At 49.8% G+C, this 16,513-nt stretch overlaps 2 protein-coding genes and 1 pseudogene across 3 annotated transcripts; 2 read left to right on the top strand and 1 right to left on the bottom strand.

Moving 5' to 3' along the window:
• Positions 1-255: 255 nt before the first annotated feature.
• On the top strand, positions 256-2,040 carry KLHDC7B (kelch domain containing 7B; the record flags this gene model as incomplete). The annotated part of the gene is made up of 1 exon (XM_079775466.1): positions 256-2,040. Exon 1 carries the CDS (start codon positions 292-294, stop codon positions 2,038-2,040), a length of 1,749 nt encoding a protein of 582 aa, XP_079631592.1. The 5' UTR covers positions 256-291.
• Positions 2,041-3,328: 1,288 nt separating this feature from the next.
• Positions 3,329-14,586, bottom strand: SYCE3 (synaptonemal complex central element protein 3; the record flags this gene model as incomplete). The annotated part of the gene is made up of 2 exons (XM_079773537.1): positions 3,329-3,486; positions 14,478-14,586. The coding sequence occupies 2 exons, from the start codon at positions 14,584-14,586 to the stop codon at positions 3,329-3,331; spliced, it is 267 nt and encodes an 88-aa protein (XP_079629663.1).
• LOC307101448 (proline-rich protein 11-like) lies at positions 11,579-13,165 on the top strand (annotated as a pseudogene). The gene is made up of 3 exons: positions 11,579-11,590; positions 12,074-12,319; positions 12,478-13,165. The product of its transcript is annotated as a proline-rich protein 11-like (transcript).
• Positions 14,587-16,513: the final 1,927 nt, after the last annotated feature.

Genomic DNA, 16,513 nt, shown 5'->3' with positions numbered 1-16,513 from the left:
ACCCCAGCCCCAGCCCCTGCCCCAGTTGCAACTCCTGCCTCAGCCCTAGCTGCAACCCCTGCTCCTGCTGCAACCCCAACCCCTACCCCAACCCCAGCCCCAGCCCCAGCCCCAACCCAAGCCCCAATCCCTGCCCAAGCCCAAGCCCAAGCCCAAGCCACTGGCCCAGCCTCAGCCCCAGTCCCAGTCCCCACAAGTAAGTCAAGGCCTGCAAGTCAGGAGCCTAGTGTGACTCCTCGCAAGGGCAACCAGGAGGGGCAGATCTCAACCAGCTGGGGAAATCTTATTTCAATGGTTCTTAGGAGTCACCCCTTCCCCAGGCAAGAGAGGCCCCAAGGGACAGCCCTAAGGGCAGCTCCGGGGAGCCCTAGAGAGCCCAGCACTTCCACAGCCTCGGAGAACAGGGAGTCTGGTTCTCTCCCCGAAGGGGCCATCCCTAGTCTCAAGGACAGGCATGGCTCCCCAGCTGGGGTGGCCACAGGGGCAGGCACAGGGGGCCTGGCTGAGGCAGGACGTCAGCCGCAGCACAGAAGCTCTGAGGCTAACGAGGCTGCGGTGCCCGGGGCCCCAGCTCCGCTGTCGCTGTCGGAGCAGAGGAAGCCTGGCCCTGCACCCTCCCCCTCTGCCAGGCGGGACCCACAGCCTGTCCCCAGGCCACGGAAACACAGCATGTGTGAACTAGCCAAGAGCTCTGAGCTGAAGGTCAGCCAGGCGGCCCCAGGAGAGGCGCCAGGGAAGAGGCCCAGCCCCGTAGGCAGCAGGGAGGTCCTCACGGAGGAGCAGAAAGAGGCCCGCAAACTCATGGTGTTTCTGCAGAGGCCTGGGACCTGGGGGGTGGTGGAGGGGCCCCCGAAGCCCAGCTCCCCTGCCCGGGAGCCGGCTTTGGCAGCAGCTCTGCAGCGGCGGCTGGACCTGGGCAGCTGCCTGGATGTCCTGGCCTTTGCCCAGCAGCACGGGCAGCCCGTCCTGGCCCATGAGACCTATGCTTTGATGAGCGACAATCTGCTGCACGTGCTGGGCGACCCCAACCTCTACCGGCGGCTGAGTGGGGCTGACCGGGAGCGCATCCTGAGCCTTCGAACTGGCAGGGGCCAGGCTGTGCTGGGGGTCCTCGTGCTGCCCAGCCTCTATCAGGTAAGCCGCTCAGGGCTCACAAGGGGCCCTCGAGTGGAGGAGGCTCCTGCCACGGGTGCTGCGCCCCTGCCTCCTCCATCGCACCTGCACGTGTTCAACCCCCAAGAGAACACCTGGCGGCTCCTGACCCAGGTGCCAGAGGAGGCCCCGCTGCGGGGCTGTGGTCTCTGCACCATGCACAACTACTTGTTCCTGGCAGGGGGCATCCGTGGCTCGGGCACCAAGGCCGTCTGTTCCAATGAGGTCTTCTGCTACAACCCTATGACCAACATCTGGAGCCAGGTGCGGCCCATGCAGCAGGCCCGTGCCCAGCTCAAACTGGTGGCCCTGGACGGGCTGCTCTACGCCATCGGCGGCGAGTGCTTGTACAGCATGGAGCGCTACGACCCCCGCACAGACACCTGGACCTCACGGGCGCCCCTCCCCGCGGGCACCTTCCCTGTGGCTCACGAGGCGGTGGCCTGCCGTGGGGACATCTATGTCACTGGGGGCCACCTCTTCTACCGCCTGCTCAGGTACAGCCCGGCGAAGGATGCTTGGGAGGAGTGCCCCTACAGCGCCAGCCACCGGCGTTCCAGCGACATGGTGGCCCTGGGCGGCTTCCTGTACCGCTTTGACCTGCTGCGGGGTGTGGGTGCCGCTGTGATGCGCTACAACACCGTGACGGGCTCATGGAGCCGGGCCGCCCCCTTGCCCCTGCCGGACCCTGTCCCGCTGCGCTGCACGGTGCTGGGCAACACCATCTACTGCCTCAACCACCAGGTCACTGCCACCTTCACGGTCTCCGAGGGGACTGCCCAGTTCCAGGCCAAGGAGCTGCAGCCTTTCCCCCTGGGGAGCCAAGGGGTCCTCTGTCCATTCATCCTGACGCTGCCCCACTCGGCCCCGCTCCAGACTTCCCTCTGAGCTGCGCCAGGACTGCCGTGCCCCTCTTCAGGCTGACCCTGGGCCAGGCTGTGAGGCGGGTGAGGCCGGGAGGGGGCTGCTCTCCTTTCTGGGACAACATTCCTTTACTGTTATAATGAGCCTCGTGTCTGGCCCTCCTTCCCCTCCTGCAAGAGCCAGGCTCCCAGCACCTGGGAGTCGGTGGCGGGGAGTCCCTACCACACCCATGTGCCTCCTGCTTTTATGATTGAGTCCTTGCTCCAGTGCCTCAGCTTGCTCTCAGGAACCCTCCTGGGTGCAAAGGACTCCCACAGGCCAGGTTCCCATCACAGCACCAACGACACTGCCTGGAAATAATCTGCCAGGGACCCAGGGGCCCCCAAGAACCTGGACTTGGCTGGCTGAGGAGTCGGCCACTGCTGAGCCCAGGAAGGAGATGGCTTCCCTCAGCTCCAAGCTAGGCAAGGGGCCCAGGGGGCCTGGAAGAGGGGACAGGGAGCAAGTAAGTCCCCAGGAAAACGTCCTCGCCTCGGGATGCCCTGCCCGCCCTGCAGCCTTGGGGAACCTGGCTTGGCTGATCCCAGAAACAACTCTTAGGTCCCCTCTGTCTGACACCCTTGTCTGTGACACTGCTTTGCTGTCTGGAGCCCCTGCCCATAACCCCAGCCTAGACCAGGACTGCTGGGGCTCATGTCCCTCTGCAGCCTTGTGGGGTCTCTCCCACCTGCTCAGCCCCTCCATTTCCCACCCCACTTCCCACTAACCCTCTTCTTACGTGAGACCTGGGCACACCCCAGCTCTGCCCCTTATTAGCTGTGGGACTTGGGTGAGACATTAACTGTCTTCTCACCTGCGAAGTGGGGATAATGGACATGCCACTCAGGGGAATTCTGAGAACATAGGACACATATAGGAGCACCTGGCACAGCCCACTTTGGAACCCTCCACAGGAAGGAAAATAAATCTGAATACGGCAGCCCGTCCCACCCTCTGACCTGGTTTGTCCCTGGCTGGCCCTTTTTGCTTTTTATTCTATGCTTGTCACTACATATGCTTAATTCATTGGCAGCATCTGCATCTTACACTTCCCATATTTTGTTCACAAGGTTTCACATGGAGCTGGGGTGGGGGTGGCGGCGGGGAGAGAAAGGAGTCTTCAGGATGTGCTTGAAAATAAGTTTATTGAGAAACAGGTGCAATGCATGCAGCTGTGTTTGGGTCACTGTTTCTTTGCCAGGCAGAGAAGGCTCCACCCGCTGTGGCTCTGCACACAGACCCAGCGTGGTGGCTGCAGGGTGGGGTTTGGGGCCTACTGCGTGCGCTTGGTCTCACTGAGCAGCTCTTGCCAGTTCTTCTCCATCTCTTCCTTGCAGTTGAGAAAGGCGTCCTCTAGTCGGCGCATGGACTCTGCCAGGGTGGGGTTGGTGCGTATCACCACCATGTCGTAGGCCATCCATGTGGCCTGCACTGCAACAACCAGACAGGCCCGGTCAGGCCACAGGATGGGGCTGTGGTGCCAGAGCACCCCAGGGACCATACCAGGCTGAGTGACCCAACTATTTTAAGGAGAGAAAGCTGGGCAGCCACTTGATACAGGGCTCACAACCGCCGCCCGCCGCCCCCCCCCCCCCCCCGTCCCCCGTCCCCCCCCCCCCCCCCCCCCGATTAAAACTAATCCCTTCACAGAGCAGTAATGAAACTTCCCTAATCTCACACAAGTCTTAACTTGTGGATATATCAGCCATGACACTAAAAGGCTGCAGGCCAATCTGATATGAAATGCTAGGAAAAATGAGAGCAAACACAGATCCTTACCTAGCCACAGTCATAGCTAGTGGCTGCAGGGTGACCCTTAAGAAGTCTTAACACCCACCAAGCTCACAGGCTCAAGTAGGGCTGACCACTCCCACTCCTGCAAGGCCCTGCGTCTCATGTTACCTCGTGCTCAGTGGCCTGGATGCCTGTTCACCTCCACCCAGGCATCTCTGTGCTTTAATTAAGGCCAGACCAGATCTTCTCCCTCTGGAAAGATTTGCTGCAACCCACATTAGGTGTCCTCTGGTGCTCACACTACACTGACCTACTTCCTTGCCCTTTCCCTTTAAGAGCAACTTGAGGGTAGTGTCCCCTGGGCGTACAGGTGAACATGTGCTGCTTGTACAGAAACTCCACCCCCTTTTCTCTGTAGTACCCACCCCATTGGTATGGCTCTGCCTCGAGAACGATAAAGAACAAGGGTCCTAGCGCTTCTGCGTGACAGGAAGAGTTGTTAGAAAAGGTGTGTGCAGTATCTCAACAGACAGAGGGCTATGACTGCACAGCAAGTGCAGGAATTCTTGAACTTCTGGAAGCATGCGAGTTCCTTGGGACACCTGTTAAGATGTAGACTGCTGGCCCCTCCTACAACTCAAAGGTTGTCTATCAAGTTGGGAATGGTGCCCGGGACCTGCATCTTAACAAGCACCTGGATAATTCTGGGGTGGTGGGTGGGTGGGCAGGGAGGCTGCTGACCATTTTTTTCAGACCAACTGGACAGCAGGTGGAACATGGACTGGGAGTCAGAGTTTTATTCCAGCTCTCCACTTGCTGGCTGTGGAACCTACAACAAGTGACTTAAACTTGCTCACCTCAGCCTTCTCATCTGTAAGGGCCAGACAACGTCCCAATCTCATGGCTCCCATGAAGATTAAGTAAACTGCCTAGCACATATTAGGTGCTCAAGAAAGAAGAACCTTTTACTATAAAATAAATAATCGAGGTAGTTAGGGCAAAGAGTTAGGGTAGGTAAGATATTAAAATCCAAGAGAAAAAAGTGCTCACAGAAATGAATCTCATATAATCCTATAATGCAGCTGGAATTCCAGCTCTGAGTTTCCTAAGGCCAAAGCAGAAAAGGAAACATGATCAGTTACAATACTCAGTGACCATAAAATAGAAACATACTCACTGTTTAAGAATCTTTTATCCTAAGAAACAAAATTGTCCTATAGGTTTATTTTATGAGAAGTGTAATGTAGTTGGAAATGCCCTTGATGACATCCTACCTTAAACACAAGGCATTCTTCCATGACTACAATTGTAATCACAGGAGAAAGAAGGCTGGTGGCATAGCCCCAAAGCACAGTTCAGAAAAGGCACTTCAATGAGAGGCCAAAACACTACAGCGAATGCACAGCCCTCTTCTGATTTGATCAAAGAAAAAGTATATAGAATACATAGAACAGGAAGGACTCAATCACCAGAACAGTCTCCAGCAATATACGTCTCGAGTTTTCATTCCTTCAGTATTTATTGAGCACCTCCTTTATGCTGGCATTTTACCAGGCAGCCCTGGTGATAAAGCCGTACACAGGATAGACACCTCCTACCCTCATGCAGTATCTATACTCGTTGCAGTGGGAGGAGACAGATAAACATACAATTTCGAATTGTGAAAGGTGCTGTGAAGGAAATAAGTAGTATTTGTTGTGATAGAGAAATGGGGTAGGATGAGTCATATTACAGGCCAGGTAGTGAGGGCAAGCCCTCTCTGGGGATTTTTGGTAAGGACTGTGCAGTAGCAAAGCCAATGTCATAATCAGTGGAGAGGCCTGAACAGCAGGTATTCTGAGAGGCTAATCAGAACTTGCCTTTACACTTTGAAAACCCACTGGGTAAAGCCAAGGTCCTTGCATGGAAATTAAGAAACAATGGTCAGGTTGTACACTGTGAACTCTGAGGACCAAGAACTGCTCCTGGTGGCTACCTGGGCTAAAAAAAAAAAAAAAAAAAGCGCAGAGCCTAGCAGCCATTTCTGCATAGAATTCTGCACAGAAGGGTTCTCAAGTCAAGGTGAAGCCTCTGCACTGAACTGCCGGCCTGCACTGTGTTGCTGCTAGCTGAGCCAGCCCTTATAAAGGAGTCCCTGGAATCCTATTTCAACCATTAGGACTGAGCCTTTCCCCATCTGTGCAGCTCAGACCAATTGGAGCAGCTCTATTCTGACCAATCAGGGATGAGGGGCTGGGACTTTTGTCTGTATAAGCCAGCTCCTGGCCCACCAAAGACTGACCCTGAACACCACCTCACAGCAGAGCTCCCTAGCTGAAGAGGGGCCTGGCCCAGAGCAGCTGAGATGCAGTGCTGTGGGGCTGTTCCACAGCAGTGCTGTTTTCATAGTCATGCTGTATTACCGTGGAGCTGTTTGCACCAAAGAAAGTTTCTTTCTTCACTCCAAATTGGGGAGTCCTGTTAGCGTTTGAATTGGCACCAATGACCATTGGTGCACAGACCCTAGATGCAGAATTTAGGAAAGGATGAAGATAGTGTCCCAAAAATCTGTTTAGGAGAGAGGAGAACTAACTAGTGATGCAGTAAGTGTATTTGCTTTGGGAGCCTGGAAAGTAGAATTGGAAGAGAGAGCACAGGGAATGACACAAGAGGGCTAGCTGACCAGGAGATGGGATGATGACAAGCCTGGAGGTCACAGGCCACAGGCTAATTCAAATAATTGGCCAAACAAACCAAGCAACATGTTAAAATGTAAATGGATGAAATTCTACCAAATTTTGAAAGAACAGTTAATGCTTATCCTATATAATAAAAGCCTAATATGCAAATAGACAGAACTGCAGAACGACTGGCGGAATGACCGGTTGCTATGATGCGCACTGACCACCAGGGGGCGGACGCTCAATGCAGGAGCAGCACCCAGCCCGCAGGCCCTAGGCCAGCCAAGGCAGGTGCCAGCGGGGACCCCCCGATCACCCCGATGGTTGCCCCACAGATTGGCCCTGATTGCCGGCCAGGCCTAGGGACCCTACCCATGCACGAATTTCGTGCACTGGGCCTCTAGTCTGATATAAGTAATTCAAAAAATTAGGAAAAGAAGGAAGACTAATAATCTCACTATATGGGCTGGTGTAATTGTTTAAGAAAAGCATTTCCTAGTGGCATTCCACTTATATAGCAGGAAATTTGAGAATAGAGATAAGAAAAAATCCTATATAATAAAAGCCTAATATGCTAAGTGTCTGACCATTCGTTCGACCGTTTGACCAGTTGCTATGATGTGCACTGACCACCGGGGACAGAGGCTCCAACTGGTAATTTAGCTTGCTGCTGGGGTCCAGCTGATCAGGACTGCGCGAGAGAGGCCAGGCATGCCCTGGAGCTGCCCTCCCGTGGTTCCTCCCTAGCCTCTAAAATATTTCTTCTAATTAATTTCTTTTCAATGTGCACGAATCCATGCACTGGGCCTCTAGTAAATACATAGTTTTCTCTAAGCTGGTTTATTCCAAAACCAAAGACAACATGAAAAAAATTATAGGTCTATCTCACATAGAATATAGATGTGAAATCCTAAATATAACATGAGCTAATGAAATCTAACAGTGTGCTAAGATAATATGTTATGATTATGCAGAGTTTGTGAAAGAAATTCAAGGATGCTTAAATATCAGAAATTCAATCACTATAATTAACCATATTTATTTAAAAAATGGAAATAATAGAAATATCTCAATGCAAAAAAGGCAGGTAATAAAGTTTAATACCTAAGGAGACATCTTTAACTTACTAAAGGTGATATACCAAAAACTTACAGCAAACATCATACGTAATGGAGAAACTGTGGATACATTCCCTATAAGACTGGTATCAAACAAGGGTGCTTCTAATAATACTAGAGGCCCGGTGCACAAAATTTGTGCACAGGGGAGTGTTCCTCAGCCCGGCCTGCACCCTTTCCAATCCGGGACCCCTCAGGGGATGTCTGACTACCTCTCGCAATCTGGGACTGCTGTCTTCTAACTGCTCGCCTGCCTGCCTGCCTGCCTGATCACCCCTAACCACCTCTGCCTGCCTGCCTGATACCCCTACTGCTTCTCTACTGGCCTGATATCCCCTAAATGCCTCTGCGTCTCCCTGCACCTGGGACCCAGGATTCCCTCCTCCGGCCAGTTGCAGGCACCCAGGACCTGGGCTGGCTTCACCTGGGCCGGCCACAGCCACAGGGGACAGTGGGCGGGTGGCTTAACCTGGGCCGCAGCCGCAGGCACCCAGGACCGCGGGGCAGGCAGCTTGTCCCTCTCTGGGGCTGCAGGCACAGGCGCAGCCGCTGGCACCTGGGATGGTGGGGTGGGTGGCCTGTCTCTCTCCCAGGCCACAGGCGCAGCTGCTAGTGCCCAGGACCGCGGGGTGTGCGGATTGTCCCTCTCCTGGGCTGGAGGCACAGGCACAGCCGCAGGTGCCCGGGACCGCAGGGCGGGCAGCTTGTCCCTCTCCCGGGCCACAGCCTGGCTGGTCCCCATTCCTCTCTCGCAAGCTCATTTGTGCCTGCTGGTCCCCATTCCTCTCTCCCCAATGTTGAGTATCTGAGAAGTTACAGCGTGATGGCATGAGAGTGTAATGACATGAGGGCATGATGACTATTTGCATATTAGCTATTATATAGGGTTACTGTTATTGGAGATGCTGGTAAATGGGATAGAAAAAAATAAATAAATGGTGTAAGGACTGGAAGGTAAAACTATCAGTATTTATAAATTATAAAAATGTATCCTCTATAATACAATCCTAATGTGCAAATTATTCCCTCGACTGGGAGTTCGACCAGGGGCAGGGCCAGCCTGCCAACTGTCCATGGCCCCTCCCCATCTGGCAGTAGCGGCAGGCAGCCGGGGGAAGGGAGGCCCTGGCCGGCAGCCATAGCCACTAGGGACCCTAACCATGCATGAATTTTGTGCACTGGGCCTCTAGTATGAAAAAATAAAGATTTAAAAACTAAGTCAATCTTAAAAAATAAAAGTTAAAAGGGGGAATATGCCCTATTAGATATCAAGACAACTTATAAATTCCTATTTTAAAAATAGTGTGGTATAGACGACTAGACCAATGGAAGAAAATAGTAAGCTCAGAGATAGACCTACATATATATGGGAATTTAGCATATGATGAAATAACACACAAAAAATCAATGAAAAAAGGATAGTACACTCCAGATATACTAAAGATATAACTATGAAAGGTACAAATAACATTTATAGATCAAAATTTAGCAGGTGTAGGGACTTACTAAAAACCACAAACCATAAAGCAAAATTTGGTGGATTTATTTTTATAAAATTTTTATTTATTTATTTATTTATTTATTTTTAAAATATATTTTATTGATTTTTCACAGAGAGAAAGGGAGAGGGATAGAGAGCTAGAAACATCGATGAGAGAGATACATCAACCAGCTGATATCCCCTAAATGCCTCTGCGTCTCCCTGCACCTGGGACCCAGGATTCCCTCCTTCGGCCAGTTGCAGGCACCCAGGACCTGGGCTGGCTTCACCGGGGATGTGCCCGCAACCAATGTACATGCCCTTGACCGGAATTGAACCTGGGACCTTTCAGTCCACAGACCAATGCTCTATCCCCTGAGCCAAACCGGTTTCGGCTATAAAATTTTTAAAACTAAGGACAACACGGACAAAGTTTTCATTAAAATGGTAGAATAGAAAAAATTTACAGTGCATAAAGCTGATAATGGGTTAATATCAAGAATATATAAGAAACTACTTCAAATTAATAAGACAGGAAATTCAATAATTTTAAAAAACCTTGGAAAATAACAAGTATTAGCAAGGAAGTGGAGAAATCTTGTCCATTGCTGGAGGGATTATGAAATGGTGCACCACTGTGTAAAGGAGTTTGACATTCCTTAGAAAGCAAAACATAGAATTACCATATGACCTAGCAATTCTACTGCTAGGTAATACCCCAAACAATTGAGAACCAGGTACTCAAACAAATACTTGTACACACATGTTCAAAGCAGCACTATTCACTATTCATAGTAGCCAAAAGGTGGACATATCCATCAATGGATGAATGAATAATCTACACTAATAAAATAGAAACATGCAAATTACCATCACTCTGCTACACCACCAGTCAATCAGAGTGAGTATGCAAATTAACCTAAAAACATGGCGGCATCCCGGCCCCCGCCCCTCCCGCCGCTCTGGGCCTGTGGGGGTCGGAGAACTTGGTGCCAGCGCCTGAGGCTGGCTGCAGCCCGGTAGATGATCCCAGGCCGCAGACAGCAGCAGAAGCCTCACATCTGCCTGCCCCACGTCCTGAGGGAGATGGAGAAACCGGGCCCCAGCGCCTGAGGCTGGCTGCAGCCCAGGAGACGAAGAAGCCACCTGCCCCATGATCCCAGGCCTCAGCCAGCCTGAGAAGTCGCCCACACTGCATCCCAGGGAAGACGGAGAAGCCGCCCGCCTGTGATCCAGGTGCCAGCACCTGCGGCTGGCTGTGGCCCGGGAGACGGAGAAGCCGCCCACCCCGTGGTCCTGGGTGCCAGCACTTGCTGCTGCAGCCCAGGCAAAGCCACCTGCCCACCATCCCCTGTGGCTGCAGCTGGCCTGGGCGCCTATGGCTGGCCAGAGGGAGGGAAGCCTGGATCCCGGGGGCCTGTGGTCGGCTGGAGGAGGGAATCCTGGTTCCCAGATGCGGGGCCCAGGCAGAGGTGGTTAGGGGCAATCAAGCCAGCAGGGGAGCAGTTAGGGACAATCAGGTTGGCAGGCAGAAGAAGTTAGGGGCAATCAGGCAGGCAGGCAAGCAGTTCGGAGCCAGCAGTTCTGGATTGTGAGAGGGATGTCTGACTGCCGGTTATCCCCTGAGGAGTCCCAGATTGGAGAGGGTGCAGGCCGGGCTGAGGGACCCCCCCACCCCCATGCACAAATTTCGTGCACCAGGCCACTAGTTAAAAATATGACATTCATACAATGGAATATTATTCATGCATATAAAGGAGTAAAGTACTAATACATGCTACAATGTAAATGAACCTCGAAAATGTTATGCTAAGTCAAAGAAGCCAGAAACAAAGTGTCACATACTATTATATGAATCATTTATATGAAGTATCCAAAATAGGTAAATTCATAGAAAGTAAAAACAGACTGGTGGTTGCCAGGGGCCAAGGATAGAGAGGTATGGGAATGACTGCTTAATGAGTACAGAGCATCCTTTATGGGTGATGAAAATGTTTTGGAACTAGACAGAGTTGGTGGCTGCATAACATTGTGAATATATTAAATTTCATCAAATGTATATTTAAACGGGCTAATTTTATGTTATGTAAATTTTACCTTAATAAAAAATTATTTAAATTTAAGCTGTAGATACTACTAGTATAATTTTCTTTACTTTTCAGAAGTGGAATTAGACAGATTACACAACTAATAAGTGGCACAGGCAGCATTTGACCCAGGTAATCAAGCACCAGTGTCCATATTTTTAAGTATTTATGGTATACTATTTCTTATGTTCCATAAGAGGAAACCCAAAAGACTAACAAGCATATGAGAAGAGTCTGGAACTCATCAGAGAAATAAAAATGAAAACACTCAGCTATCACTTTACACGCATTATACTGGCAAAATTAGAAAGCTGGATAATATAAGTGTTTGTGAGCTGGTGGTATCTAAGAACCCCCAGGCACTGCTGGTGGAAGTAAGTTCTGAATCAGACATTTGTGAGGTTATCTGGTAGTGTTCCCTAAAAGTAACATAGATGTATGAAGATGTTCACTGCAGTACTGTTTTTGGTGATGAAGAGTTGTAGGCAATCTAGGTGTCCATCATTGGGATGAATTGAGAAGCAAAAAGTAGTGGCTCTCCATGGGATATTATAGTTCAGTTAAAAGTAGTAAATGAGATGTACACATGGATACTAGAAAAGGTCTTCATAATATAGCCTTGAGATTAAAAAGTAAGATACAAGCTATAGGGAGAACTAATTGTGGAAAGACCATGTTAGAATTGGTTTTAATTTTGATTTTTTCTTTATGGCAAGGGCGAGGCTACTGCCTGGACTCTATCTATTCCCTGGGCTCTTAGATTAAAATCATGCCCAACTTCAAATAATGAAGAAGAAAGCTAAAAGCAAACAATTATTATTATTATTTTTTAAAAGCAGCCTCTCACAACTAATAAGCAATGTATTAGTTGTGTCCAAGCTAATTGCAAGCTCCTTACCCTGTCACCCTCACCTTAAAGAGTGGTTATTCCTTCAACAGATACACACACCCCTTAGCAGAAGCTGGCTGAGATCATCCTGGAATTTCAAATTTCCCAATTTCAAAGATGCAGCAAAACATTGGACATATAGACGATGGTCTATATACAACTGGTGCTAAAACTGCATAGCCTAGAGTTTAGAAGTATTAAAAGATACAATCTTTCCATCCCATTTAGCCACTGAGAACTTCATAGTCTTAAACAACAGTTTTGCATTTTGGGAAGTGAATTATTCCTAATATATGGTGACAGGAGATTTGACTTTGGGTGGTGGGCACATGGTGCAATATATAAATCTTTTAACATAGAAACCCACACCTGAAACCTATATGATCATGTTGACCAATGTCACCTCAATACATTGAATTTTAAAAAAAGGAAAAGAAAATTATGCTGGCTTCAGGAAGTACTGAGAACTGTCTTGGAAAATTCTTCCTGTACAACCTGTGGTCAAACATGCTATATGAGTGGTAAACCTACAAATGTGCCCGCCCGTGCTCTGACCACCTCTGGGGAATCCTGAGCTGTACTTCCTTCCTTGCCGCCACAGCCACCTGACCATCTTTCTTCTCCTTCACCCCCACCTGCACCCTCTCCACCCCCTTCTCTGCCTCTACCTCCACCACCAGTAGCACCTTTGCTGCTCAGAAAATCCAATCTCACGAAAGCACTACAGGCTGGACCATAAAAAAGCTGGACCCATGCAGATAACAAAGATCTACTGACTGTGAAATTAAAGAAAACACAGAGTTTGATGAAAGGGTGAAGCTTCTACCATCACCAAAGACACAGAATCCACTAGTTACTGTCTATGACCTGCACTGTGTTACCCTGAAGCCCAGATCCAAAATGTTATCAACTTGAGTTACAAATGTCTTAATTATTCCTGTAAAAGTCAAATCGATCTGTGGAAGCTACTTAGAAAAGTCTATGTAGAGAGGAGCCCAGATGGGACCCCAATTACCAATAAAGGAAATTCGGAAACAGGAATTATATTGACCTCACAAATGCTGTTTAAAGCCTCTCTTGCCTCCCCAGTTAGCTTCTCCTTTTTCTCTGCTCTCTTCCAAGTGCTCAGTGTATGCCATTAGCATTTGCCAGATTATGATTTTAATATAAAATCGTGTTTTAATTTTAATTTATATGTTTAAATTATATTTATTTATCTTGATGTCTGTTTCTGGCTTTTACCCCCTTCTCTAATGAAGGAGCATCTCTTCAACTTTTTATTCCTAGAATAGCACATGGTAGATGCTCAGCAAATGCTGTTAAATAAGAGAATATTTAATTAGATTGAAGGAATTACATAGCTTATAGTAGAAAATGAATTCTACAACTTTTTAAAAAGGTAGTTTTAGCCTTAACCGGTTTGGCTCATTGGATAGAGCGTCGGCCTGCAGATTGAAAGGTCCCAGGTTCGATTCTAGTCAAGGGCATGTACCTTGGTTGCGGGCACATCCCCAGTGGGAGGTGTGCAGGAGGCAGCTGATTGATGATGTTTCTCTCTCATCGATGTTTCTGACTCTCTATCCCTCTCCCTTCCTCTCTGTAAAAAAATCAATAAAATACTTTTTTTTTTTAAAAAAAAGGTAGTTTTAAAAAATATAAGAAAATTTCAAGTACACAGGCAAAAATATTACAAACATTTCTAAGTAGAAATTTTCTATAGCCTGTTGTAATAAATGGAGATTATTTTCAAACAAATAATGTCTTTAAAAATAGTTTGTTTTCATTAGAATAGAGTATGCATGATTTCTAAAATTTGTTTTACATTATGCTTTTCTCTAGCAAAACTTAGGCTCACAAATTATAAGAATTATACATATTCTGAATCAGTAAGGAACAAATTAAAGAAATTATAATGGTATTACTACCACTGCTGGTTACCACTTAGTGGAAACATGTTGAATAAAATAACAGACTAATATTCTTTTATAAAAATGGAGACATTTGTTCAACTCTATTGCTTCTTTATTCCACTGAGCTGTACCTCCCATCAGCACCTTACCAATCTTAGCACTATTACTCTGAACTCTTTTTATTTAGATGATTCACGGCATTTTACCAGGCAATTTTGTTCACAGGTGTTATGTTAATATCATTTGTCATTTGCTGAACACTTAAGCTTAGGTCTGGTACTGCGTGTGTGTGTGCCTAGTTACTATTTCTGCTCTCAAAAAGATAACAGTCCCGTTGCAGAAATAAGATGCAAACACATAAAATAACTAGAAAATAATTCAAGGCACTATTCAGTGGAAAGTGTCCGTTTCTGTGGTAAATTGTTACATGGTATGGAAGGTGAGGGGTGGTCAGGGAAGGCTCTTGATTTGAGCCTGGAAGTACAGGGAGGATGTGCGCTCCTGGGAAGAAGGGCCAAGGCACCTGCCTGGGAAAACAGCCTACCTGAGATTTTCTCCATCTCCTCCAGGATCTTTTCCAAGTCTTTATTCATGTCTGACAGCATTTTCAGCATGTTGTCGCAGTTTCTTTCCCCAGGGTCAGATTCAGCCATCTAGGCAGTGCACAGAAAGAAGATGCAGGAGACAGACTGGAGTGAGGGGTGAGGTGAGGAGACTGGGGTGAGGGGTGAGGGGTCAAATGAAACTGGGGTGAGGGGTGTGAGGTGAGGAGACTGGGGTGAGGGGTGAGGGGTCAAATGAAACTGGGGTGAGGGGTGTGAGGTGAGGAGACTGGGGTGAGGGGTGAGGGGTCAAATGAAACTGGGGTGAGGGGTGTGAGGTGAGGAGACTGGGATGAGAGGTGAGGGGTGAGGTGAGGAGACTGGGGTGAGGGGTCGGGTGAGGAGACTGGATGAGGGGTGAGGAGACTGGGGTGAGGGGTGAGGAGTGAGGAGATTGGGGTGAGGGGTCGGGTGAGGAGACTGGGGTGAAGGGTCGGGTGAGGAGACTGGGTGGGCCGCGAAGGTGAGGGGTGAGGGCTCCCTGATGCGGGGGTACTGCCGGGGTCCGGCGGGTGGCCGGGCACAAGGGCGTCAGAACCACTCACCTCCTGCTCCGCCAGGGCGCAGGCTCTGTCAGCTCCGCCGCCCTCGCCTGGGCCTGGGGCCTGAGGAGGCGCTTCCGGAAAACCCGCCCCTTTCCGTTACCAGGCCCCGCCCCCCGGAGCTAGCCTCTTGTTCTCATTGGCTAATATTCAGAGAGGAAGGGGCGGGGCCTCTAGCACATGGCTGCGCCTACCAGGCTGCGCCCAAGTTCCAGCCTCGATGTCTCATTGGCTGTGTCCAGAGCAGAAGGGGCGGGGCCACCGGAGGCTGGTCCCTCAGGCACAGGAGTCTTGCAGGCTCTGGCGGAGGAGGGGCTAAGGTGGGGGAGGGTAGAGCTGCAAGGAGAGGGCCTCCCTGTCCTGACAGTTGTGTTCCTCCTCTTGGCTCTTTGAGGGTAAGATCGTGCGCCTCCGTGTCGGCCTGACCGCCGTGTCGGCGGTGTCCAGGACAGCCCTTGGCACAGCAGGCGCTAATAAACATTGGTGGAATGAATAGCTGGATGCCTGAGTATTTACAGTCCTCACATCTGCCATATCGTCATTGTTGCATCTGTCTTAACGGAAGAGGAAGCCGAGGCTCAGGGAGATGAGGCTGGCAGGGGTCGAGTACTAGTACACGCAGCTGAGAGTGCAAACATTGCTTCCAAACCGGGTCCGCGAGGTGCCGCTGGCCTCCAAATCACCAAGCAGGGACGGGGAGAGAGATGCTCTACCCTTAGAGAGGCTGCGCATGAAGCTGTGGTTGGGAGGAGGCCCGAGAGACGGCTCAGGCCTCCGTAAGCCAGTTCAAGAAGCTCAGTCTCCAGATGGGGATGGGCACCTTAGAAGGGTGGTAGGCGGAGCAGTGAGCTGGCGAAGAGGCCTCCCTGGCTGCTGGAGGGAGGGTAGAGAGGGAGTTGGCTGTTGCTGATGTTTGGATGAGTAAGGATGGAGATGTGGACAGGGCAGGTGGTGGTCACGGTGGAAGGAAGTAATGCCATTTAGATGGTACACTTGACGGTTTGTAATGTGGCAAATTCAGAAGGAAGGAAGAAACTGGTTACTGGTTAGAGGGTGATGCCACTGGCTGAGATGGGGAAGTGGCGGGGAGAAGCCCATTTGGAAGATTATTAACCCTGTAAACAGCTTGTGTTTGAAATCCCTAAAGTGGGACCCACTGAGTTTTCTCTCAGGAATTCCGATCCTTAGCAGACTGATTGCAGAGCAGAAAAGACAACTAGAGTTGAGCCAGATCGCCTGGGCACAGAATGAGTCCTTGCCTATCTAGTGAGGAGTCTGCTGCCTGGGCCATACACCCTCCCCACGCTGCCACCTTCCTGTCCCTTCCCGCATGTGAGCCACCCTGCATACTTCCTTCACGCTGCCATTTGCTTAGACTGCCCAGAAAAACATGAAGCAGGAATAACACTAAAGGCAATGAAGGTGGCTTCAGGAAC

This window comes from Cnephaeus nilssonii (genome assembly GCF_951640355.1).
Source record: "Cnephaeus nilssonii genome assembly, chromosome: 6".
In the NCBI taxonomy this organism is placed as follows: Eukaryota; Metazoa; Chordata; class Mammalia; order Chiroptera; family Vespertilionidae; genus Cnephaeus; species Cnephaeus nilssonii.
This window is presented reverse-complemented; position numbering and strand designations above follow the sequence as displayed.